At 39.7% G+C, this 16784-nt stretch overlaps 1 protein-coding gene and 1 non-coding gene across 3 annotated transcripts in view; both read left to right on the top strand.

The window, feature by feature from the left end:
- DNAI3 (dynein axonemal intermediate chain 3) overlaps positions 1–16784 on the top strand; it is an 86714-nt gene that overhangs the window by 27077 nt on the left and 42853 nt on the right. For both annotated transcript variants that reach the window (XR_005719523.1, XM_040232426.1), the window contains exons 8-13: positions 3523–3639; positions 7281–7471; positions 8235–8359; positions 11292–11381; positions 13036–13122; positions 16392–16520. Coding sequence is in view for 1 of the 2 variants with exons in the window: in XM_040232426.1 (XP_040088360.1) it covers positions 3523–3639; positions 7281–7471; positions 8235–8359; positions 11292–11381; positions 13036–13122; positions 16392–16520 (739 nt within the window). In the remaining variant the exon portion in view is untranslated. The remainder of the gene's footprint in view (positions 1–3522; positions 3640–7280; positions 7472–8234; positions 8360–11291; positions 11382–13035; positions 13123–16391; positions 16521–16784) is intronic.
- Positions 1644–1748, top strand: LOC120857148. Its single transcript, XR_005719615.1, has one exon. It is a non-coding gene; the product is annotated as a small nucleolar RNA U13 (small nucleolar RNA).

Genomic DNA, 16784 nt, shown 5'->3' with positions numbered 1-16784 from the left:
TCCATTCTGTCTTAAGCCCACTCTAGTCTTAAGAGGGTCACCAAAGACCTGCAGTGGTCTGATTGCCTGATCCAGTTTCCAGATACCCTCTCTCTCCATTGCTCAGCAGTATTTAACATGGTTGGCTGTTTCTTATTCTTGGCTTCTGAGCAATATTCAATGTGCTCTTTCTAACTCACTGGCAGCTCCTTCTCAATCTCTTTTACTGGATCCTTGTCCTCCCAACTTCTAAATATTAAAGGACCCCCAAATCTAACTCCTTTTGATGTCTTTTCTAACTACACTTAATCCTTGGGTGAATCTTTTAAGTTAGAGCACATGAACATAGATACCAGGGGTCAGGACAAAACATGAGTCAGAAGCCAGGGAGAAATATGGACAGACAGGCCAAACCAAAAGAGATGAAGAGAAAGACAAGGATTGGTAGACAAGGACTGGTAGTCAAGTCTTGGCAGAGAATTAGGACATCAAGAATCATTAAATACTGACAAGTAAGGGTAAGACCGGAAGGAGAGTCGTGATTCATTAGTACAAAAGAAACTTGGATTTTGAGATAAATTTCTTAGTCAAGCCAACTAGAGATTTCTGTTTACTCAGCCATAAAAAGGAATGAAATTGGGTCATTTGTCGAGATGTGGATGGACCTAGAGTCTGTCATACAGAGTAAAGTAAGTCAGAAATAGAAAAACAAATACTGTATATTAATGCGTATATGTGGAACCTAGAAAAATGGTACAGATGAACCTATTTCCAGGGCAGCAAACATAGAAATGGGCTTGTGGACAGAGCAGTGGAAGGGAAGGGAAGGGAGGAATTGGGCGATTAATATTGACATACAGACACTACCATGGGTGAAATAGATAAATAGTAGGACCCTGCTCTAAAGAACAGGAAGCTCGTCTCGGGGCCCTGTGATGACTTAGATGGGTGGGATGTGGGTGGAGTGAGAGGCGGTCCAAAAGGGAGGGGATATATGTATACATATAGCTGATGCACTTCACTGTACAGAAGAAACTAATGCAACATTGTAAAACAATAATACTCCAAAAAAATAAAAAGAATGAGACTCAAGAAGGAACTTATGACAGCAGGGACCCTAACCACAGGGCTTTACATTTAGCAGGTTCTCCATGCATGTTGAGTGATTATGATGGACAGGTGTTTCTATGTAGATGGAGAGAAAAAATGAGAAATAGCTGCAGATCTTGACCCACAGAGTGGAGGAAAGTTGGAGGAGTGAATCAAAAGGAATTCAAATAGTTCACATTCACGTAACTTAGGAGAATGCTGGTGCCATTGGCTAAGATCAGAAATTAGGTGGAAAGATGGGATATATGATTGTGAGGGAAGAAGTAAAAAAAAAATCAGAGATGAGGCCCAAAGATTAATGGCTATGAAAGCAAATGTTTACAGTGTTCTTACGACATACCATGCATTTTTCTAAGTACTTTGCACACACAACTCAGTTAATTCTCACAACTGCCATCTGAGGTAGACACTATTTCCATTTTACAAATAAAGAATCTAAAGCAAAGAGGTTAAAAATGAAAGCACAATGTTTAGAACATAATGTAAATTTTAAGCAGTAATGAATAGATTTGCTGAGAAACAAAACAAATCACATGTTAGAAAGTGAGAGTGCGATCCTTGTATAGTTCATGAGCCTGATGATTGGGTGTTCACGCTGCTGCATGACATGTGCCTCCCCGCAAACCCTGTTACAACACCGGCACATTACCTGTCTGACGTGAAGGAAAAAAAAAAAGTGAGAGTGACTCAGTCATTTTGCTACTTTGATGAAACCACCAGGAGCCACATAATCCTACCCAGAGGGTCCTAGTGTGGATAGAAACCAAAAGGTAAAGCTAAGATCTGAACCCAAGTCTGCAGTTCCAACACCAACATTCTTTCTCTCCGTCATCCTGTCTTCTCCTGTGGACACTGATCTAGGCAGGGAAAAAAGAAGTTACTGTTCAATTAAATATGAACAAAACTCTCTTTAGCACTCTTTTTGATTACTATCCATTAATATACTTGCCTTTCAGAGACATGTTACTGACATTTGTTCGACAAACACAGATTACATACAACCTAAATTTTTGGAACACTTAAAATGTGCTAGGCACTGTTTTACAAATTTTGCATCTATTAACACATTCAATCCTTACCATGACACTGTGAGCTAGGGGACATTAAGAACTTCAGTTAGAGATGAAAAAACAGGCACAGAGAGGTTCAGTATTGGGTTGGCAAAAGAAAGTTCATTTGGGTTTTTCCATATGATGTAACAGAAAAACCCAAACAAACTTTTCGGCCAACATGTAATTAATTAGCTCAGGGTCACATAGCTAGTAAGTGACAGAACCCGGCTTCAAAGCCAGGCAGCCTGTCACCAGAGTGCACTCTCTTAAGGATTGTATCATATGATCTTTCTACAGCCCCATACCCTAAAATCAAGAATCTCACGCAGCCTAGTGGGTGAGACTGACAAAGCCCAGAGGTATAATACAATGTATAATGTCCAAGGGTAGAGGTGAATACTGAGAGCAAACTGGCTGGAATAATTTCTCCCAGAATCCTGCTGTCATTACTGCCAAAATGTAAATTATTTCTGGTTTTGTACATTTAGAGCAGAGTTTCTCAACCTCAACACCACTGTCTGGATAATTCTCTGTTGTGGGTCGGGGGGGCAGTGCCGTCTTGCACTCTCGAGGGTGTTTAACAACATCTCTGGTCTCTATGCACTAGGTGCCAAAAGCACTTCCAGTTGGGACAACCAAAATTGTTTCCAGACATTACCAAATATTCCTGGATTAAGACGATGGGATAGGATCTCACTGGTTGAGAAATTCTGATTTAATGAAATGAAGAAAGAATGAAAAACAAATGTAACAAAATGTTAATAATTGAGCACAGACTTGTGGGCACAGTGTGGGAAGGAGAGGGGGGATTAACTGAGAGAGTAGCATTGATATATACATACTAGCATATGCGAAATAAGTAGCTAATGGGAAACTGCTATGAATATATAATATAGGGACCCTGCTTGGCAGCTCTGTTACGACCTAGAGAGGCAGGATGGGGAGGCAGTGGGAGGGAGGGGATATATATATATATATATATATGTATACACTTATGGCTGATTTATGTTGTTGTATGGCAAAAACTAACACAACATTGTGAAGCAATTATCTTCCAATTAAAAGTTTTTAGAAATGTTAATAACTGATGAATCTGGGTGAAGAGTGTATGGGAATTTCTTATACCCTTCTTAAAACTTTTCTGTAAGTTTAAAATGGTATCTAAATTTTTTTAAATAAAGAATTTGCTGATTATATCAGAGAGAAATTCACAAATACTTTGAATGGCAGCTGGTATGTAAGGTAAAGAAAAAATTCAATATATAGAATTTAAATATAAAATAATATCTTAATATGGTCACAGAGAAAAATCTTTGACCTGCCATGACCTATATTTGTCTTTGATCTAATTTTTGATATTCAATTTCTTTTAATTTATTAGGACACGTCCCAAAAATGCTACTACGCAATATTATCCGAGAGAATTTTTGGAAGAAGAAAAAGAGGCATTGGGACAATCAAAGACTTTGACTGAGTTTCTTAACAGTGTGTCCACAAGGTAAAAATTGTGTATTAAATTAAAAAAAACATGAAATGTGTTCGGTTTACTCATAATAAGAGACCTTAGAAAACAGTTCCATACCTGATGTACAGGTAGAAAGTGTGAAGACAGTTCTTAGGCACCCGTGAACATGTGATACTTTCTACAAATTCTGTCTTCCTTTCCGTTCTTTTGCTAAGCAACATCCTAGACCTTCCAGGCTAGGGCCGCACCGAACGGCGTGAACCTGGAAGGTATATACTGTTGAACATGTGAGGATGCTTTCCTAACAGTAAATTACCATTTATTTACCATGGTTTCTACTCTTTAAGTCTTTTTCTTGATTTTTCATAGGATTACAAAGATGGGGATGTTGTGGATGTTGAGGATGATCATCACCATGATAGGAATTTACAAAAATATATTTTAAATGAGAATCTGAATTCAGTTCAGATATAATTATTGGGGTGTGCCATCCTTATCTCTAATTCCTATGTTGCTGCACTCTCATTGGCTCTGAAAGAGAAGTGTCTTCAGAATGCCCCCTTCACTCACACCAGGGCCCTAGGCAGACCCTGAGGACTTCTAAACCAGAGAAGTTTGAAGGTCTCATCAAGGTGATATCAGAGTTCAAATGAGTGAAACCAATGGTGGACAAGTCTGCCAGCTGTGCCAAAAGGTTGGGTTCCATTTTTTTCCCAAAAGATTTGCCAGACAAATGCATACATAGCCCAAGTTAAGCTTTTTTTTTTATTTTTAAGGAAACATGTTAAGAGTAAATGTCTTGAAAACTCCAGCAACTCTCAAAAAGTTGTTACCTAGAGAGAATCTGGTTCAAATTTTCAGTATAATTATTCAGAAAGAGCTTATTAACTCTTTGCCACTCACTCACAACAAGTATGCTGTAGTTTTTCCTATGTTGACAATTAGAAAGAAACCAGAATATCTGAGGTTTCTTTTCCTTTCCACACAAAAATTCAATAATTATTGAAAATTTTCCTAAGAACACTAAAAATGAGAAATCTGTCTATATACAATCAATTTTGAGGGAATAAATGCCCTATAGCCAATTCTCAATTATCTACACTGTGTATTATCTTTAGACTTAGACTTTTATTCTTCCCTTTCAATTGCCATACTTATAAAGAAAGGGATAGTGAGGAGCTTCATAATTCCTTCCATGAGATGTGGGATGGAGGAGCCAGAACTACAAGAAGAAAGAGGGGAAATTGGTACAGGAATTTTAACAACCCTGGCCAAAAATAAAAAAGAAACCCACATAACCATCACAGCCATGATTCCCACTCTAGAACTGTTTTAAGGTTTGGTTAATCTTTTAAAATTAAAATAAACCTTGTTTTGTTCTGGAAGAGAACTCTTTTAGAAATGAGTTCCTTCCTTGTCATAGAATTTTGTCTAGAACACACTAAAGCAAGCATTATTTGCAAAAGAAGAAAATGATCTGAGAGGAAAGTGAGAAACTTCAAGGGAGTTCAAAGCAACTGAGAAACATTCATCTTGAGGTTAAGAAAAAGAAAGAAACAATACCCATGGGCTTTCGCTCAGTCTACAAGCTTTGCAAGCCTCAGATTCATCACGCTCAGGAACCACGCAGTACAGTGCAGGGAAATCAAGAAACAGGAAACCAGAGAAAAGGTGTTGTCTTCACTTCTCCCTTGTGAATTACTTCCCAGTGCAGGCTGAAACAGAAAGAAATGATTTTGAAAATGATATCAATAACAAACGCTTCTACTTGAAACTGAGTTTAAACCTTGAAGCTCTGGGTGTGAACCTGCCCTACACAGGGTGATTCAAACTTTAACGTGCATATGGATCTCCTGGGCATCTTGTTAAAATGCAGGTTCTGACTCGGTAGATCTGGGGTGGAACCTGTCACTCTGCATATCTAATAGCTCCCGGTCATGGTGATGCTGCTGGTCCAAGGAAATGCATCTAGTTTGAAAGATGAAGTACAAAAAGAAGATAGCCCAGAATATTCAATTATGCCGTGAATGGTTGTTGTTTAGTTGCTAAGTCCTGTCCGACTCTTTTGTGGGGACTGTAGCCTGCCAGGCTCCTTTGTCCATGGGATTTCCCAAGCAAGAATATTGAAGTGAGTTACCATTTTCTTCTCCGGGATATTTTCTCGACCCAGGGATCAAACCCACATCTCCTATATTGGCCGGCGGATTCTTTACCAATGTGCTACCAGGGAAGCCCACAGTGAACAGTAGTGAATGGTTAATGACAGAGGCGTTAAATGGTACCCTTGTTTAATGTGCTAGGACTATCTATTATGATACTTACTGCTTATACTTAATCATCTAACTAAAGGGTTTTTCTTTTCTTTAGGAAATTCATAATTGAAAAATCACTCTTTCAACTTACTGTATTTATTTTTTAAAAATCAAGTTATTTGGACTTTTGATCATCAGGGTAAAACCTTGGGTGGCATTCTAATTGTGAGAAAGCTCCTAGAGGCCTGGGGAGTGGGCTGAGTTTTCAACCCTAAGCACATAAAGGGACAATAGACATTATAGCAACTTATAAATCAGGAACTTGTCAAGCTGAGTTCCTTAAACGAAGAAGAGTATTCAGATTGTTTTTCAACGGAGCACTATTAGTACTTTTAGCAGGATAATTTTTCATTTTTAGGGACTGTCTCATGCATTGTGGGAAGATTAGAAATAGAATTAAACACACTAGCACTTCCCAGATGCTGTGACAGCTAAAGCCACCACACATACACATGCATATACACACATTTCTAAACTCCAAACCTTCCCTTGAGAAACTCTCATTTGTTGTTTTGAATTATACATATAGTATAATTATTATATATACCAGTATAATAATTATATATAAATACAGTAATTAGCATACATGATCATTTGGTATTGAATATGGCTAAAAGAATTTGCTCTTGCTATCAATTTGGAGTTTTCCAAAAGCAGATGAGATCAAGTTCAAAGCAGACATTTACTGAGAAGTTCACTGTGAAAAATAAAGGAAGAGGAAGCATGATTGAGCAGGAAGAGCTGCAGACAAAGTCTCAGCCAACCCAACAGAGGGCTGCAGAGGAAGACGGCCTGTTGGAGGAGTCCTGCCCGGGGAAGAATTGGCAGCCCTGGAGCCTGCAGCCGCGGAGCTCTCATTGACCCACAGACAGCATGACCTTGGCCGGAAAGCTGAGGCAGATTGTGATGCTGTTAGAGGCTATTGTGGGTTTCCCCGGTGGCTCAGTGTAAAGAATCTGCCGACCAGTAGATGTGAGTTTGAGCCCTGGGTCGGGAAATCCCCTGGAGGGGCATGGCAATCCACTTCAGTATTCTTGCCTAGAGGAACCCATGGACAGAGGAGCCTAGTGGGCTACAGTCCATGGGGTTGTAAAGAGTCAGGCATGACTGAAGCAACTGAGCACGCAGAGGCTGTCAGCTAACAGTACCCTGGCACTAGAAGCTCTGAGTAGCACACTGCCATGAATTTTTTTTTGTTTAAGTCATTTAATATTTTACACAGGTGTTAATCATTAATTATGAAATACAACGGAGAACATTTTTTTCTTTCAGTATAAATGAAGCAGGAGGAGCTGCTGGAAGACGTATCATTGAATACTAAAATTCAATCTCTTAATTCTTCTTTTCTCATTTACAAAATAGTGTGGAAATCGCCCTACAGCAAAATGAAATCATGAATACATTTATTCATGACTGGAAATGCCTGGCAGAAGAAGAAGGCACCTTTGGGGATAAGACGGACACCCATCTGAAAGAGTACCAGTCCTTTACTGACCTTCACAGCCTAACCGAGAAGATGATCACCTGCGTCTCCTGGCATCCGGTCATCTACGGTGAGGCAGAGTCTTGACTGGGATTCCCTCCTGGGATGACATCAGAATAACCTGTTGCTTTTATATGTAAAGTTGCAAACTGGCTTACTTCCAATAAGACAGTCTCTATTCCCGAGTGCCTGCACCTGCCAAGAGCTTTCTTCACCCTCTCTTCATCTCTTCTCCCAGCTACCTTTTGGGACCACACTGTGGTCTGTACTTGATAAGGAGAGGACCAGAGCTCCCATGTTGCCCAGCTGGTGTAATGCCAAATCTGGATTTGACTGGGACTTGTTGGGCTCCCAAGGCTAGCTTCACTCCCTGCAACACTCTGCCTCTCTGATCACTGGGCAAGATAAGAGACACACCTCCTTTAAAGTGCTTAGCAGCTAAGTGGATAGGAGTGTGCGAGGGCGGAACGATGGACAGAACCAGCCTTGCTCTCTTTCTTCCTCCTTTTCTGCCCAGTGTTGGCCCTCTCCTCACAAAAACAAACATCTTTTGTTCTTACTAAGTCTTCAAAGTGCACCATTGATTTTATATTAACAGTCCATCTCAATTTGGACCAGCCACAGTCAAGTGCTAATAAGCAACAGTGGCTACTGGCAACCAATGTATTATTAGACAGTACAGCTCTAACAATACTCTTGGTCTCCTGTAGAATATTTTTACACAGGTTCCATTAAATGGAAGTGAACAGTGACTATGTAGAAAAACAAAACCTAAAAACACTTCTCTGTGCACAATGGCTGCAGATTTTAATTCTCAGTTGTGTTCCAAACAGGGCTAATAGCTGTGTCAGTGGCTGTACGACTGTCCTTTGAAGAGAGGGCCCACTTTTCTGGTAAATTATTGCTGCAACCATCACTGATTCTTTTCTGGAGTTTCTCCGATCCCATACATCCTCAGGTAATACAGGAGAGTCATCCACATGGTCTAAAAATGTCAAATACTACTTTCACATATCTTTAGCAGTTTTAATTGCAAATCATTTTATAATTACTTAAGGTTGTAAACCCCTATAAAGCTAGGCTTTCTTCAGAATTTTTTTTCATTCAATTTGAGCAAAACTCAAGTTTACACTCAGCTTATTGAAAAAGTTTATTGAACAAATAAAAATATTATTTTTAAAAATATTATAAGAGAAATGTTCGATTGATTTTAAAAGAGCAAACTCTTTTATGGGCTTTATTACAATACTAATTGTTCAAATGCAAAGAGACTTTAGTTTCCCATGAACTCCGTCAATTCCAAGGATCACCAGCAGGAGGTAGTAATGAGTAAAGAGGACTGTGTGGGAGATGGTGGGGAGTGGCGGGGACTATGGCTCTGGAGAGTGCACAGCCCATCTGTGGGGACAGTACTCTTCAGCTGTTGCTGTCAAGTGGTCCCACTTGTCGACAGAATCCAGCAATTTTGGGTGAGATCTCCCAAGTTTTAAATGCCTCAACTAAAACTAAACCAAAACACACAGCAATCCAAATAAAATAGGCTGATGGCTGGGTTTACCCCCGACAGTGTTCAATTTCCAATGTCTGCTCAAGATGAGTTCTGTTTAGGGGGAGGGAGTTTATAGTATTAAATTTTTTCAACATACTTAAATATATTAATATTTTGTTTCTATAAAGCATTGTATCACTAAAGTTTCCCTAATAAGCCTCAGTTCAGTTCTGTTGCTTAGTCGTGTAACTCTTTGTGACCCCATGAATCACAGCACGCCAGGCCTCCCTGTCCATCACCAACTCCCGGAGTCCACTCAAACTCATATCCATTGAGTCAGTGATGCCATCCAGCCATCTCATCCTCTGTCGTCCCCTTCTCCTCCTGCCCCCAATCTTTCCCAGCATCAGGGTCTTTTCAAATGAGTCAGCTCTTCGCATCAGGGGCCCAAAGTATTGGAGTGTCAGCTTCAACATCAGTCCTTCCAATGAACACCCAGGACTGATCTCCTTTAGGATGGACTGGTTGGATCTCCTTGCAGTCTAAGGGGCTCTCAGGAGTCTTCTCCAACACCACAGTTCAAAAGCATCAATTCTTCTGCACTCAGCTTTCTTTATAGCCCAACTCTCGCATCCATATATGACCATTGGAAAAACCATAGCCTTGACTAGACGGACCTTTGTTGACAAAGGAATATCTCTGCTTTTTAATATGCTGTCTAGGTTGGTCATAACTTTCCTTCCAAGGAGTAAGTATCTTTGAATTTCATGGCTGCAATCACCACCTGCAGTGATTTAGGAGCCCCCCAAAATAAAGTCTGACACTGTTTCCACTGTTTCCCCATCTATTTGCCATGAAGTGATGGAACCAGATGCTGTGATCTTAGTTTTCTGAATGTTGAGCTTTAAGCCAACTTTTTCACTCTCCTCTTTCACTTTCATCAAGAGGCTTTTTAGTTCCTCTTCACTTTCTGCCATAAGGGTGGTGTCATCTGCATATCTGAGGTTATTGATATTTCTCCTGACAATCTTGATTCCAGCTTGTGCTTCTTCCAGCCCAGCGTTTCTCATGATGTACTCTGCATATAAGTTAAATAAGCAGGTGACAATATACAGCCTTGACGTACTCCTTTTGCTATTTGGAACCAGTCTGTTGTTCCATGTCCAGTTCTAACTGTTGCTTCCTGACCTGCATGCAGGTTTCTCAAGAGGCAGGTCAGGTGGTCTGGTATTCCCATCTCTTTCAGAATTTTCCAGCCTTAGCCTCCCCTATTCCTTCTTCCTTAATTCATCTGAATAGAGACAGTTTTTACTGCTAGAGAGTCTAGATGCTTTAATTATTATAGATATTGAGATCAAAATGACAGTTCTGTCATTCTTCCTCCTTGTCCTACTTACCACAAGAATGGTGCCATCTCTCACTGGGGTTTTCTAGCATTTTCCAGTAGTGTAGAACTACTCTCCATCCCATGCCATGGAAGTGTGGGTGAACCTCCTGGCAAATGGGAAGAGCAAAGAAACACTCTCCTTTCCTCTATTTTGAACAGTAGTTTTTAAAAGATATCCAAATAATTTCTTAAAGATATAATGCAAGTGATTTTGTCTTTGTTCTAATCAAAACTATAAGAACGTATTAAAAGATTTTATTTTCAAAAGTAGAGTTTTCTCTAGAATTCACAAAAGACCAAATAAACCAAGATAATCCACCCCAATTCCAATTTGAAATCTTTAGCTCAGTGCTGGTAAACCAGTGACCTTTGGAATCTATATTTTTGGTCATTAATGTTTAAAGAAGAAAGATAACCATGTGGGTGTTGAGCTTGGTGGTGACACAGTAGCACAGATGCTAACTATGGTTAGTGTATCCATTTCCTCACACTGCTGTATTCTTTGCAGAGCTTCCTCCCTACCCTCCAGGCACTTGATTTTGTTTATGGGTTCTGTATTATTTTAAAATTTGAAATAATATCACTGGCAACTCCATCATTTATTTTTGTTCACACGTTTTATTTTTGAGAGCTCATTCTGTGCCATGCTAGTATATACAGATGGAAATAAATCATACAAATATCCTGACCTCCCATAGCTTGCTCTCCACTTTCCAGAAGCACTGATTTCATAGTCTTTTTATTTATTAAAAAATAATAACACTGATCCACGGGGGGTGGAGGAGGGGAGACCAGGTCTCCTTAAGAACTCTGCTCTCATGTGCTTGATCAACGTCCAGAATAAAATTCAGCAAAAGCAGCTTCCGCTCCAGAGGTAGAATTCTGGGAATGGACTCCATGTGCATGTTTTTAAAAATAACTATAAAATTAGACTTTGACTTTATTAATATTGTTTTCTTGCTATGATCATAATAGTTTTTCTCATTCTCTCTTGAATTTGGGGATTTACCTTAGTTAATGCTGGAAAGCCCAGATGACATCTTCTGCTTCCAGTTCTGTCCGACTGACCCTAATATCATTGCTGGTGGCTGCATAAATGGGCAGGTACATCTGGGTTTTATTTTTCAGCTCTTTATTAATTTAGGCAGAATTCTGTTATACATTTTGACTGATTATTTTTTTGAACTTAAGGGTTCAATTCAGCAGAGGAAAGGCATGCCAATTGCATGCCAATCACCATACCAGGAACTGGGGTATAAAAATGTGGTAGATATGGCATCTGGGCTCAAGATGTCCACAGGGTAACCCAGTTATATGGTAACTGGAAGAAAACCAGGTCAGATCTATTTGTGTTGCTGAACTAGAACCATACATTGTGTAAGATTCCAGGGAAGAACAAAAACCATAGGCATAATACCTCTTGGCCAGGAGGCCTCTTCTGAAATTTCCCTAGGGGTAGGAGTTAGGGAATGATCCAGGATTTAAACAGAATTCTCTGGAAAACATACCTATATCACTGAATTTCTGTGTGTATAATTTGACACCTTTTTAAAATTATGTAATTTGTATAAAACTTAGATTCTCTCTTCCAATTGCCTGTTTATCCAACAAAACAAAACAAAAAGCTTATGGCTATTTTATGATCAAAGTTTAAGTTCATTGTGATATAGTGAATTTGACCATTACAAGGGTATAATGACCTTTTATCATGTGGCTAGGAAAGCTTTTTTGTGGTTGAAATGTAAATGACTGCATCATCCATGCTCATTTATCGAGAAGCAAAACATCTAAGTAAACTAATTTTCTTACATGGTTTTGTTCAACGATAACCGGTGGTTATAATGAGGATCCAGAGCACATCCTTCAAGCCCTGCAAATACTGCCCTCTTTACTGACTGAGAATGTGACACAACTTTTCAGAATATTTTAGAAAAGCAAATGATGACAATAAAATCAGCCACAATTTTGTAATACTGATCTTTTAGTGTATGGAAATGACTTTTAATCATTGAAAATTATTCTAGCATTGCACATTCTACTTTGTTCTGATTTTTCAAAAAATGACCATCGATGTATATGCAAATTCATAGCTGGCCATGCTGCTGTTACCGCTGTATAGTCGTTAAGTTGTGTCTGACTCTGCAACCCCATGGACTGTAGCCCACCAGACTCCTCTGTCCATGGAATTCTCCAGGCAAGAATACTGGAGTAGGTAACCATTTCATTCTCCAGGGGGATCTTCCTGACCTAGGGATCAAACCCAGGTCTCCTGCTTGACAGGTGGATTCTTTACCACTGAACCACCTGGGAAGCCCTGGAATTGGCCATGATATTCAGTGAAATAGAAATCATCATTTCCTAGCCTTTCAGTCAATTTTGGGTGTTTGTACTTAATTCTGGAGAACAGATTTTTCTCCTGGGTCTAAAGCAGTTATCCCCATAATCAGTACATTCCTCCAAACAGAGGAAGAGCTATTCCCAAAGCAGAGAGAATTGCATGAGTGTATCCTGGATTAAAAAATTTTGGCATTCATTAACACAAGCACAAAAAAGAGCTGAAAATGCTTTTATAGAGAACAAAACTTTTCTATATTACCTTTAAAAGTTGCTGACTTAGGATATAGGCTATTTTTTATTATCCTCCCAAGGTGATTGATTTATCAGAGTGCATACAGTACCAACAGATTTTTTTAAATGTTCAAGACTCAATTTGCTAATTCCTAAAACTATGTTATAATAATATTTATTTCTCTTTTAGATTGTCATGTGGGATATTACTGCACATGCAGATCGAATAGAAAATATCAAAGCAGGTGGTAGTAGAAGTAAAAAAGTCACTCTCAAGGTTAGTTTTTATAACTTTTCACCTGCAAGTTTATTCCATTCAGGAGTTTGTCAAAAAGTATATGACACTGTTGCCAAGCTAAATGAAGATTCAACAGAAAAAAAGTATTATTTCCTGTCTTCACATCTGCTGCAGACACATTTTGTGTTCCTTTTATGTAGGTCCTTGAAACAATAGAATGGGAAAGACTAGAGATACCTTCAAGAAAATTAGAGGTACCAAGGGAACATTTCATGCAAAGATGGGTACAATAAAGGACAGAAATGGTATAGACCTAACAGAGGCAGAAGATATTAAGAAAAGGTGGCAAGAATCCACAGAAAAACTATACAAAAAAGATCTTCATGACCCAGATAATCATGATGGTGTGATCACTCACGTAGAGCCAGACATCCTGCAATGCAAAGTCAAGTGGGCCTTAGGAAGCATCACTACAAACAAAGCTAGTGGAGGTGATGGAATTCCAGTTAAGCTATTTCAAATCCTGAAAGATGATGCTGTGAAAGTGCTGCACTCAGTACCAGCAAATTTGGAAAACTCAGCAGTGGCCACGGGACTGGAAAAGGTCAGCTTTCATTCCAAGCCCAAAGAAAGGCAGTGCCAAAGAATGCTCAAACTACTGCACATTTGCACTCATCTCACACACTAGTAAAGTAATGCTCAGAATTCTCCAAGCCAGGCTTCAGCAGTACGTGAACCATGAACTTCCAGATGTCCAAGGTGGATTTAGAAAAGGCAGAGGAACCAGAGATCAAACTGCCAACATCCACTGGATCATCAAAAAAGCAAGAGAGTTCCAGAAAAACATCTATTTCTGCTTTATTGACTATGCCAAAGCCTTTGACTGTGTGGATTACAATAAATTGTGGAAAATTCTGAAAGAGATGGGAATACCAGACCACCTAACCTGCCTCTTGAGAAATCTGTATGCAGGTCAAGAAGTAACAGTTAGAACTGGACATGGAGTAATAGACTTGTTCCAAATAAGGAAAGGAGTATGTCAAGGCTGTATATTGTCACCCTGCTTATTTAACTTCTGTGCAGAGTACATCATGAGAAACGCTGGGCTGGATGAAACACAAACTGGAATCAAGATTTCCAGGAGAAATATCAATAACCTCAGATATGCAGTACCACTCTTATGGCAGAAAGTGAAGAAGAACTAAAGAGCCTCTTGATGAAAGTGAAAGAGGAGAGTGAAAAAGTTGGCTTCAAGCTCAACATTCAGAAAACTAAGATCATGGCATCTGGTCCCATCACTGCAAATAGATAGGGAAACAATGGAAACAGTGACAGACTTTATTTTGGGGGGCTCCAAAATCACTGCAGATGGTGACTGCAGCCATGAAATTAAAAGATGCTTACTCCTTGGAAGGAAAATTATGACCAACCTAGATAGCATATTAAAAAGCAGAGACATTACTTTGTCAACAAAGGTCCGTCTAGTCAAAGCTATGGTTTTTCCAGTAGTCATGTATGGGTGTGAACTGCTGCTGCTGCTAAGTCACGTCAGTAGTGTTTGACTCTGTGCAACCCCATAGACAGCAGCCTACCAGGCTCCGCCATCCCTAGGATTCTTCAAGCCAGAACACTGGAGTGGGTTGCCATTTCCTTCTCCAACATGGATGTGAGAGTTGAACTATAAAGAAAGCTGAGCGCCAAAGAATTGATGCTTTTGAACTGTGGTGTTGAAGAAGACTCTTGAGAGTCCCATGGACTGCAAGGAGATCCAACCAGTCCATCCTAAATGAAATCAGTCCTGAGTATTCATTGGAAGGAGTGATGCTGAAGCTGAAACTCCAATACTTTGGCCACCTGACGCAAAGAACTGACCTATTGGAGAAGACCCTAATGTTGGGAAAGATTGAATGTGGGAGGAGAAGGGGACGACAGAGGATGAGATGGTTGGATGGCATTACTGACTCAGTGGACATGAGTTTGAATAAGCTCCAAAAGTTGGTGATGCACAAAGAAGCCTGGCATGCTGCAATTGATGGGTCGTAAAGAGTCAGACATGACTGAGCAACTGAACTGAACTGAGGCCCTTGATAAAAAACACCACAGAACAGAATGTACTGTCTATCCCAGGAGTTCTTTTTTGTGGTCACTGTTGTTAAATAAAGGAGCCAAGGGATTCTCTAAAGTGATGCAGTTGAAAAAGCACTGGAGAGAAACTCCACATATCCAGGCTCTAGATCACAGTTTCATGAGTTTGGGTATGTTCCCCTACCCCCGAATACCCCCCCAAGCATTGATTTTCTTGCATATAAAATGAGTTACAATCCTTCTTGGTAATAATATGCTCTGACTTGTGAAGCCATGGATTCTGCCAAGAGGTCTGGGAAGAGATGCCTCAGCTCCCAGCTCAGTACTCACCTACCATTTGTACATTCCCATCCCCAGTCCTTCAACCTGAGCATCATGGATCTCCAACCAAGAAACCATGGATGTTGTTTTCTGTGCACTTAAAAAAAATACTCCTTCAAAAATGGGATCTCATTGGTTCTTTTGGGTATGGGTCATTCATTCTTGTAAAAAGTTTAGAGGTAAAATCTTAGACTAAACTGAAGTGGAAAGAAGCTACTCTAATTAGGGGCTTCCCAGGTGGGGCAGTGGTAAAGAACCCAGCTGCCAATGTAAGAGATGCCAGAGATGATCCCTGGGTCGGAAAAATCCCCTGGAGTAGGAAATGGCAACCTGCTACAGTATTCTTGTGTGTGTGTGTGTATGTGTACTTTAAAACAACCATTTATTATGCTCATGGATTCAGTGGGTAGGCTTTTAGAATGGGCTTAATGGGTTGGCTTGTTTCTGTTCCACTCTCTTTGGGGAGACTGGCGTCTTGAAGAAGGGGGCTGCTTGATAACTTGGGGTGGGATCATCCGAAGGCATCTTCCCTCACATACTTGGGGGGCGATGCTGGCTTTTGACCCAGGCTTCTCCAGGCTGTTGATGGGTACTGGTGCACCACATGGTAGCTCCTGGTGGTGTCTTTACATGACTACTTCAGGCTTTCTTCTAGAACATCATAGAGAATCACTTCCACTGCCCGTTCCAGTATTATTGCCTGGAAAAGCTCCCTGGGAACTGAAGCAGAAAGAAGATAATCTAATTACCTAACTATATAATACATAGAAATACTAATTTATGTTTTTCTTTGAACTGGTATTTCTTCAAATTATTGATTTTAATTGGAATGATGCATCAAGTATGAGTTCCTTCATCAGCTCTCTGAAATTAGCACATAACTTTCTTGTAACATTTTACAGCCTATGTTTCTCCTTGAACCAGAGAATAATAAAGAAGCAATATATATCAGACACTGTGCAGTCTCCTCAATAGAAAGTGGACATAGGAAAGTAATTACAGATATACATTGGCTGCCTGATACATTTGAGGTGAGTCTTGATGGCTTCATACTTTTCTCCTGCTGACTTGTAGGTTTTTGGAAAATTTTATTCAAAGAGGATGTTTCAAGTCAACAATTTATCTGCATTTAAATTGTGAATTACCAGGAACTAAACATCACGCTGTCACTGTTGACAAACCAAGATCTGATTTGGGGATGAGAAGAAGGCCAGGGTTTCAACTTCCATGTTTTATAAACCACTAAAAAATGTAGGTAGTGTCAACACTAATATAATACAATAATGGAGAAAATG

This window comes from Oryx dammah, unplaced genomic scaffold (assembly GCF_014754425.2).
Source record: "Oryx dammah isolate SB20612 unplaced genomic scaffold, SCBI_Odam_1.1 HiC_scaffold_28, whole genome shotgun sequence".
Lineage (NCBI taxonomy): Eukaryota > Metazoa > Chordata > Mammalia > Artiodactyla > Bovidae > Oryx > Oryx dammah.
The sequence above is the reverse complement of the archived record's forward strand: the minus strand, read 5'-3'. Positions and strand labels throughout refer to the sequence as shown.